This window comes from Protomyctophum parallelum (genome assembly GCF_964188405.1).
Source record: "Protomyctophum parallelum genome assembly, chromosome: 14".
NCBI lineage: Eukaryota > Metazoa > Chordata > Actinopteri > Myctophiformes > Myctophidae > Protomyctophum > Protomyctophum parallelum.
Window position 1 is genome coordinate 29,506,097 of NC_139709.1, and position 9,814 is coordinate 29,515,910.

General features: G+C 40.6%; 2 protein-coding genes across 2 annotated transcripts in view; both read right to left on the minus strand.

The window, feature by feature from the left end:
* Window positions 1-2,025: 2,025 nt before the first annotated feature.
* Window positions 2,026-6,007, minus strand: LOC310870056 (urokinase plasminogen activator surface receptor-like). Its single transcript, XM_083781080.1, has 6 exons — window positions 5,847-6,007; window positions 5,455-5,545; window positions 4,452-4,583; window positions 4,150-4,302; window positions 3,089-3,208; window positions 2,026-2,993 (listed from the first exon to the last, which is right to left on the minus strand). Exons 2-6 carry the CDS (start codon window positions 5,498-5,500, stop codon window positions 2,719-2,721), a joined length of 726 nt encoding a protein of 241 aa, XP_083637206.1. The 5' UTR covers window positions 5,501-5,545; window positions 5,847-6,007; the 3' UTR covers window positions 2,026-2,718.
* Window positions 6,008-7,999: 1,992 nt separating this feature from the next.
* The window catches only part of LOC310870446 (uncharacterized protein), a 3,254-nt gene continuing 1,439 nt past the window's right edge, over window positions 8,000-9,814 (minus strand). Inside the window, exons 3-5 of the mRNA XM_083781677.1 lie at window positions 9,640-9,798; window positions 8,843-8,962; window positions 8,000-8,687 (exon numbers count right to left, since the gene is read on the minus strand). Coding sequence (XP_083637803.1) covers window positions 8,443-8,687; window positions 8,843-8,962; window positions 9,640-9,798 — 524 coding nt within the window. The 3' untranslated portion in view covers window positions 8,000-8,442. The remainder of the gene's footprint in view (window positions 8,688-8,842; window positions 8,963-9,639; window positions 9,799-9,814) is intronic.

The window sequence follows — 9,814 nt, forward strand, 5'->3', positions numbered from 1 at the left end:
TGGAAAGACGCTGGAAGTAGAAGATCTGGCCAAAGCAATGCCAGACAAAGCAGAGTGGCTAGCGTTTATAGCCTGATTGTCTGATGTTATCTGGACGGCAGTGGATGGATGGTGATGGTAGCATGTTAACCTGGTTAGACTGACGTCTCTGTCTGTCTGTCCCTCCCACTCTGTCCCCTAGGGTCACAAAACCTGCACCGGCGTTGGGTATAGTAACTAAATACATTTACTCAAGTGCTGTACTTTAGTTCAAGTTTGTTTGGAGGAAAAAAATAACTGACATTATTCATATAATGTTTCCTTTCTTGTGAAAACCCACGCAGAGTTTTAGGGCTGCTGTTTATTGCCATAAAGGAAGAATGTTAGTCAATCATTAGTCTGGACTGTGATCTTAAGATGTAGTTCGAACTGCAGACGCACGCACACACACACGCACGCACAAGCATGATCTAAATGGGTAGGAATAACGTTTCAGTCTCTTTTCTCATTTCACTTAAACCTGTTGATGAAAATGTTCTGACCTACAAGTTGTAGATGTTGGTGGAGATCGATCCACTAGTGGTGGACAAAGTATTGAAAATAAATATTCCGTGTCAAATATTAGGCCTACTCAACTACAGGTGGAAGTTGCTCAAATGTGTACTTTGTACTTGTGCGTGCTTTAAAAAATATCTAAAGTACAAATTAAAAAGTACATTAAAATTGCTATCAATGCATTGCTGTAGCCTATTAATATGTGACAAAAAATATTTTAAGTGTAAGACAAATAATATCAATAATAGATCAAGCTCACAACACATTGCATAATGCATTGCTTGAGATCACTATTTGAAATAGGGTATCAATGTATTTTCTCCCTTCCTTGAAATGTAGTGGGGTCAAAGGTGCAATATTTCTCTTTCAAAGTACAAATACTCGAGTAAAGTCCAGATACTCAAATTGTTTTTACTTTGTAAGTACAGCACTCAAGTAAATGTACCTTGTTACTCCCCACCGCTGCAGGTGGAACATTGATTTCCAATAGAGTCACACATCAGACACTTGTATTGAATAAAAGTCACAGAAATTGCAGCCTGCCTCCGGATAATAATACAGAAAATTGGATTTTTTTTGGGGGGGGGGGACAAATTGTGCCAAGCGTGTCATCTGTGTTGATTCACTGATTTCATCAGCACTTGGCTGCTGAGAACAGCCTTGATCTGATTCTGTCTGCTGGCTAACCACTGCTTCTCAAAGTGGGGTCTGAGTGAGGTAGCACCAGGTGTCCTACTGTCCATAGAGGGTGTTTCCGGGGGTCCCCAGTAAAATGTTTAAAACAGTTTAAAACAGTTAAAAACTCTTTTCAGGGCCCAGGCCGTAGCGTAACGGTCTGGGCACCGGACTGGTGATCCAGTCGCGGTGTGCCGCGGGTTCGACTCCCGAACCCGACACGGCCTTTACCGCATGTCATCCCCCCATCTCTCTCCCGTTTCCTGTCAGCCTACTATCTGTCCCTTAAAAAAATCAATAAAAGGCGTAAGCCGCAAAAAAAATATCTTAAAAAAAAAAAAAAAAAAAAAAAAAAAAACTCTTTTCAGTTAAGAATTACCGATAGGCTCACAACACATCATGATATTTGATGTGCGATATGTTGTGAGCTTATAGATCGGTGATAGAAAACAATGCTGACAAATGTTAGCATTTTGTTAAATTATTATTTCCCCCGAAAGAAATACAAATAAATATATGGGAGTCGACAACCGAATATATACTGTACATTTGGGGGTCCTTGACATGGAAATGTTTGAGAACCATTGACTCAGACAGTTTGACTTTGATCAAGCATGCTTCCATATCAGAGTAAACATTGACGTCTATAGGATGCCTTCTGCTGTTATTTGGTTTATCCTCATGTAATCTCTTTGTATCTGCTTTGGGCTTGGATATCTGCCTGCCATGTTTTTGAATACCTTCATTAATTACATGGATAGTTCTTACACAGAGCTTAGTTATTAAGTATTTGAACATACCAACTACAAGGTGTACCTGTTGCAGATAATACATTTTATTTATGAATTGCTTTTCCAAACTGGGTTACAAAGGTCTTTACAATAGCAAGATAAAATACAGCCATAAAGGAGGGGGGGGGGGGGGGGGGCTCTAATGTGAAACTACAATAAAACAAATTAAATCAATGACAAGTCAATTCAAATGTGGAATAAAAAAAACTAAGCAAAGGGCTGGAGATTTCTGCTACTTGGATTGTAATATCCAATCAGTAAATCTGAATCATAGTGCAGCTGCAGGCTCTCAACATTAAATCACACTTCATACTTTTTGGGAAAGCTATGGCAGACAAGCTAACAATTAGGGAGTCAAGCATGAAATGCACCCTATTGTGTTTGTCATCGTCTTCCTCTTATTCCGCTGTTTTTTTGCAGTTCTGGCGTAATCTTCCTGAAAATGTTATACTGCAGGGTATTGTTTACAAATGTTGTCAACAGATAATTCATTCAACTTTTGTTTAATAGAAAAAGTTACAAAGTATGACTTTAAGCATATAACTTCACCGCTTGGTGCTACCAGGATAAGGAGGCTAACATCACTGGTGCTACCAGGATAAGGAGGCTAACATCACTGGTGCTACCAGGATAAGGAGGCTAACATCACTGGTGCTACCAGGATAAGGAGGCTAACATCACTGGTGCTACCAGGATAAGGAGGCTAACATCACTGGTGCTACCAGGATAAGGAGGCTAACATCACTGGTGCTACCATCAGGATCAAGAGGCTCACAGCGCTACCAGGAGCAACAGCGCCGGTAGGCGGAGCTTGAAAACCCGAAGGCTTGATGTTTGTAGGATCAACAATGTTGACGCTGTTGCACAAGTCACCTTCACAGCAGCTTATTGTAGATGACAGGCTAATGTTCATCAACATGTTTAGGAGGGCTTGCACATCGCCGCACATGCTCTTTGTGGCACAGCCGATCCTGGTGTCGTTATGTTCCACCACTGTGAACACAAAAATACATATTACTGTGCTTAATACTCCCAAGTACACGGAAATTCAGGTAGGCCTAAACCGGAGAGACATGCAGTCTCATTACCTGAAATGCAGCGGTCCTGATTCCCTACGCACGATAACTCTGTCTGTGTGTTGCTGCAGTCCTTTGGATTTGTGCAAGTGTAGCACTTTCTCCCATTCTTAACAAAGCTGTCAAGATTATCTGTAAGGTTTACATTTAGATAAAATTAAACACCCATGTACAAGAGAATACACATTTTCAACGTGCCGACAACCCACAGGACACAACAGCTATGCAAACCTTCCACCAATACTAAATTCTTACATTTGATTTAAGAATTAACGGCATGTGACAAGGTTTCAATAAGCTCTCCCATACAGCTCCAAGTTCTCTCAACAAGCAATATGAAAATAATATCCAGCACTCCAAAGTCCTTCTTGTAGGCCTACTGTAGGCTACTTCTAAAGGCCTATTCGTACTCCAGTTTTCGCTGATGAGGTGACTGACCACCTCATCACTCAAACTGGAGTATGCAGGTGAGTTTTATGGTTAAAACATTGAGAGCTTCTGCTCTGCTCTGCTATCTGCACTTTAGACAGTGCCTGCATGCTGCTGTGTTGTGGGGTAGCTGTGGAAATCCCTATAGTCCGCCATGCACAGCGACATCTCTCTCTCTCTCAGTTTTGTCTAGCCTAGGGGCCCTTCCCCTTGGGAGGGAAAATCCGGCCCTGATGAGCCTTAATTCATAGAGGCAAGGACAGCATACGCAATGCCGAAACGTGTCCATATAATGCTGTGTGTGCCACTGTGCCTCTATGAATTAAAAGTACCAGAAGTACTTCGGAGTGCTGGTTATTATTTTCTTTGTGAGGCAAATTGCATTATACAGACTGATGTGCTCGTTTAATTGTGTTCTCTCAACAAGCACTAATGTAACCTAAGTGATCACAAAGGTATCTGTGACATCATTTGAAGCATCTTTCATCTGGTGCAGTATTCCATTCCTTCACAACATAACCAATCTTTTTATCACCATTCACTACATTGTTTATAGTTGTTTTTTTTTACTTTTTCCCATCAAGTATGAAGAATAAACACATGTAAATAAAATCATAGACACCACAGGTAGTGTTGGTACTTACCGTCTGTATAGTCAACGTTGCAGAGGTCAGTGGAACAGCACTTCATGTTCTCATAAAAGTGTTGATTTCCAAAGTACACTGTGCCACTAACGCACTGATCAGCTGGCAAACAATTCTTCATATTATACCCCTTACCACTGGGGTATGGCTCCACTGAAAACAAACAGAATATTAGCTTCAGATTGATAATGTCTTCATCATACTAGAACATCTGCTCAAGATAACTTAAAGGTGACCTTGCAATGTATTTTATATTACAAGAAAAAAAGGCACAGACCATAGTCTATACCTCTATCACATACTCTTATGTGCCGAGACTACCAATCCAGAGCAGTGGTGAGATCCAGGACAAACTATTTCTTTTCCTAGTTCTTCAAAGTAGCACTGTTCTGCAGGCGTTCCGTCGCCGCACGCATAGCATTTCAGGGCATAGGCTGTGAGACAACAGGCAGAAAATTTCACACAGGTTACACAGCTGGAAAAAAGGTGCGCTCCTCCTCAGAGTGTAGGTCTCTGCCAGGTCAGGTTGCCTACCTAGGGCCTGCTAACTTTGGAAGGCAGTTAGTTATATAATTATATATAATTAGCTTAGGGTATTCCTATAAAGGGGGAGTGGTTAACCAGGCTAGGGGGCGTTCCCATAGAGTTATATAGAGACGTCACCAGATTTCTCCTCCCACCTATACTTGCATTGAGTTGCTCACCCATGCAGTGCATGAGGCGAGTACCGTGTGTGCGTGCACTGCGAACGAGCCATATGGATAATCTCCTACCAATTTCATATGACACAAAGACACATGCATCGTTGATGTAGGCCTATTCCTTTTTTTCTTTTCTCTTTTTTCCCTTTTTCTTTTACATGTAGTCCATATACATACAGTTTTATATTAACATTTTAGGAGTGAATACATGTATGTTTTGATGACCGTGGCAGCCTCTCAGCTGGTCAAACAATGCTGCTCCGCCTTTCTACGACAGAAAAACTGAGGACAAAGCCTACGACAGCTCCCGACCTGATGTGATTTTTGTCCTGGCTCACGTTCAAGTTCAAGGTTTTGCGGAAATTATAAATTCCGGCGTGCACCCATATTTTGGCGTACGCCACTTTGATAAATGAGGGCCTAAGGGCGTACCGCTTTGCACTGAACTGGTCTCTGATTCTACCCCAGGGAGACCTCTCTGTCGTCAACACAGATGTTCTGAGGTGTGTTTACTGTACACATGGATGTGGACGCACACACACACACACACACACACACACACACACACACACACACACACACACATGACACAAGAAAGACTTACCTTTTGGGGAAAGCATGACCCCAATGATCAGTATGAGCAAATGCATGATGTTCTGGACTGAGAAGTTCAGCTGTTAATACGTCTGTGTGACCTAAAACGGAAGGTTTGAGTGATCATGTAATATTTCACGAAACAATCAACCAAATAAAAATACCTGACCATTAACCACATAACCAGGTCCAATATACCCAAACATATTATCACTTGTTAACAAACAAGTTCCCAACCTAAACATTATCTGCACTATTTCACAGACATTCTGACTAGTATGGTCAAGCTTTGCACCAATATAAACAACTGAAGCTTCAGTACTTTACTTTATTAAAACAACTAAAATGTATATATTAAAAAGGAAATGAGCGATATCAACGTATCAAGCTATCAACACTCACATCAACACCCCCGCTGGTGAGTTGGCAGGCTAGAATGTGTCAGCTGTGTCTCGTCTGCTTATTCCTATTCCCTGAGATCACGTCAAATGTGCTACAATACTTTTACTAGATGACTGTAATCTAATAACTGCGCACTTCCACTAAAAGTAAAAGCCACCTTCTCTCTCAGTGTTCTGTTCACTCCCCTCTCTCCCCTAACCAATCACACAATCCCCCGATATATGCAATGGTTACATAACCGTGTGCGTGTGTGTGTGTGTGTGTGTGTGTGTGTGTGTGTGTGTGTGTGTGTGTGTGTGTGTGTGTGTGTGTGTGTGTGTGTGTGTGTGTGTGTGTGTGTGTGTGTGTGTGTGTGTGTGTGTGTGTTTGTGTGCACTTGCATGTGTGTGTGCACGTGCGTGCAGGCCGGGGTGGGTTTCTTGGCCTTCCTGTTGTAGGCTTTTCTTCAGTGTTTTGCTATAAAGGCTTGCATTTATAAACACATAACAAGAAACAGATGTTATGTCACAATGTTTGTCCCACTGCATAAATAATGAATGAAAGATCTGTAAACGTTGGATATGTCCAAGTATGCCATAAAGTACACACAAGCCTGTTGAAACAAACACAATAAACAACACTGAAGGAGGACTCTCTCGTCTCATTGTCTCTCCTTGCTTCATTTCATCAGCGTGTTAATCACAGAACTGTTAGTTGTAACATTCGGCCATCAATGATGGGATAATTTCCTCTCACCTGGCTGTTGAGTCTACCTATGGGCAAAGAATGAAATGGCCTATGACTCCCCTGCATCTAAACAGCAGGGTCCTTTATCTCCCGAGGGCATCTTGGAAATCATCTAGTCAGAAATGGTCAACGCTGAGGAAGGCCCATCATGCTTTTTGTGAAAAAGACAGTCTTGTGTGACTCATTCCTATATGACTCATGACCCCACCCGCCTTGTATACATTATAGTTTAATCCTATGAGATTAAAGAGTGCGTGCATGTTCTTGCTTTTCCTTTGTGTGTGGTGAGACGAGATATGAAATTCATCCATTTAGTCCAGGGGCCAGGCGAGATGTTGGTACCATTTTGGTGACCGTATACATTATTTGTATTTTTGTCTTCCTAGTCCTACATGTCTCTAGTTTATATTTTGGTATGATAACCTTTCCAATTCAGTAGCTGCCAGTTATCACTATTTAAACAAACCTACCCCCATATGAAACTGTGATGTGTGTATCTTTTATATGACTTCTAGACAATACATTTTGGTAAGCAGTGGTCTTAGTTATAAAGAGATGATACGTTATCCTATAAGGTTTCTCAGTAGAATCCATTTCTGCTCTCGACTTTTTTGTAAATCACTTTAATCACCGTCAAGTTCAAGTGCACGGTCATGTGCCCAAAGTCAAAGTCAAATTAGTGCTATGAAAACTGATCGCATTGCGAGTAAATAGGCCCGGGCCCTCAAGCATATCTGGACTCAATTTCAGGACAAACAGCAAAAAACAACAGTTTATGTTATGACCTAAATGGAAGATAAGATCTTATCTCCCAATATGGATTTTTATTCATGTTTTTTTTATTTAGGTCATAACATGACTAGTCTAGAAGAATAACCCAAGGACTCGAGGCTTGGTGGGCGCCAACAGCTAGGCCTAATTAGGACTACTGGTATGGAGTCCCTGTCTGTGTCACTGAGCGTTTCTGTTCCTGATGTAACGTTTGTAGTAATTACACCATTTTCATAAGTTGGTAGCACAAACGGGCCCATGTAGTAATTAAAGGATTATAGAAAAACATACATACATACATACATACATACATACATACATACATACATACATACATACATACAGCCGATCACCAAACGGACCTTCGTTACGTCATCAGCCAATCCCTGATTGGCCGAGGGATAATAACTATAGAAAAAGTCCTATTTGTTATGGCTGTGTATTGTTTGGTACTGAGTGATCATAGAAGTAGCAGTTAATAAACAATAGACAACAATTTACAGTAGCTGGAACTTGTAGTGTGTTGTAAAGGATTTATTATGACAGGATCACAAAGAAAAATAAAATGTGTTTCACAAAAGTTTACCTCCTGGTGGCGCTCTAAAAGGCAGAATTGAAAAGTAGCCTACAGGGCAGGCGATTTGTTGTACGCAGATCAGTGCAGTTATAAGTAAAGACTCTGCCTGTTATAGCGCCACCATGAGTGTGGCGCTATAAATGTCAAGTGGCTTTACTTCCTCAGCCTATTGGGGACAGTTTCACCGCAATCAGGAATATGATAAATCAAACAGACCTGTCTATCATGTGTACCGATCTGTGCCTGAGATTTGGATACAGTCTCAAGGAGTAATATCCAAAAATGTGTTTTGCATAAGTCTGCCTCCTGGTGGAGCTCTGAAGCGAACAATCAGGTGCTCACGAGGAGATATAAAAAGGTAATCAAACAGGATCAAACATGCAACAAAAAAAACAAAAACAAAGAAAGAAACACAAAAACTGACAATCCAGGCACTCAGGAGTAAAAAGGAGGAAAAGCCATAATACATTTTTAAGGCAACCATGCCTTTTTACTAATGAGTGCCTGGATGCACTAGTGCTACTAGGAGCATGAGGCCAACATCAATGATGCTACCATCAGGAACAGGAGCCTTCTAGGACTTGTAAGATTAACAGCAGTGCTTGTAGCGATCTTGACACCGTTGCACAATGCATCTTCACAGCAGCTTATTTTAGCATCGTTGGACACTGTAACATCAATCAACATGTTTAGGAGGGCTTGCTTATCTCCACACAAATTCTTTGTGGCACAGCCTTTCAGGGTCATGTTTTGGCCTCCATCGAGCACTGTGAACACAACAAAAACATATTACTATCTGTGCTGCATACTCGGGGGGGAAAAAATACTTTTGAGCATCCTTCAGAGCTGAGGACTGTGTAATATTAAATATACTATTTGTTTACCCGGAGAGGCAGTCATATGAAGCCATAGGCTGATGTACCTGACATGCAGCGGTCCTGATCCCCTAAACACGATAATGTCTTCTGTGTGTTGCTGCAGTCCAGTGGATCTGTGCAAGTGTAGCACTTCCTACCATTCTCAATCAAGCTGTCGTAATTATCTGTAAGGTTTACATTTTTGATATAATTATAAAATAATTAATAACAATGTCTCAACCCCTGAGCACCATGGACTCCAACAAAACATACATACAGTATGTTTTCAACTTGCCGACAACCCACCGGACACAGTGGCTAATTAAAACATGTGTCACCAATACATTCAATTTGTTACTTGTTTGATTCTACGATTGACACTATATTATGTTAATAAGACAGTTGAAGAAATGTTTTTATTTGTTTGTTTTTTTCAGTAGTTTTAATAGTAAACACCTCAGTTGTTTTCTTATTTTTTGATTTCTTGGTTCAAGAAATGTTTTATTTTATTTATTTATTTACAGGTACATTTACGGGTAGAGATATGTGTATAAAATAGACAGGTCTGTCAATATTAAAGTATTCTTTTTACACAATGCATTGACACAAAACAAGCCATGTTGGTGTTTGCATGGTCTTCACCCTTATATTAGATGCATTTGTTTAATTGCAGTCCTATGTTTCAGTATGGAGAATAAACAAACATATACATAGACCAAAACCAGATTGTTTCACATATCATTTAGAAAACAAGGAAACATACATGCACATAATGTATTATCCATCATGCTATACACTAGTGACTAGTTATTACATTTTAAGTTTAGAAGACACCACAGATGGTACAGGACCAGGTACTTACCACCTCTATATTTAACATTGCAGAGGTCAGTGGAACAGCATTGATTGTTCTCATAAACGTGTACGTTGCCAAAGTACACTGTGCCACTGCCATTAATGCACTGATCAGCTGGCAAACAATTCTTCATTTGGTACGACACACCTTTGGGGTATGGTTTCACTGAAAACAAACAGAA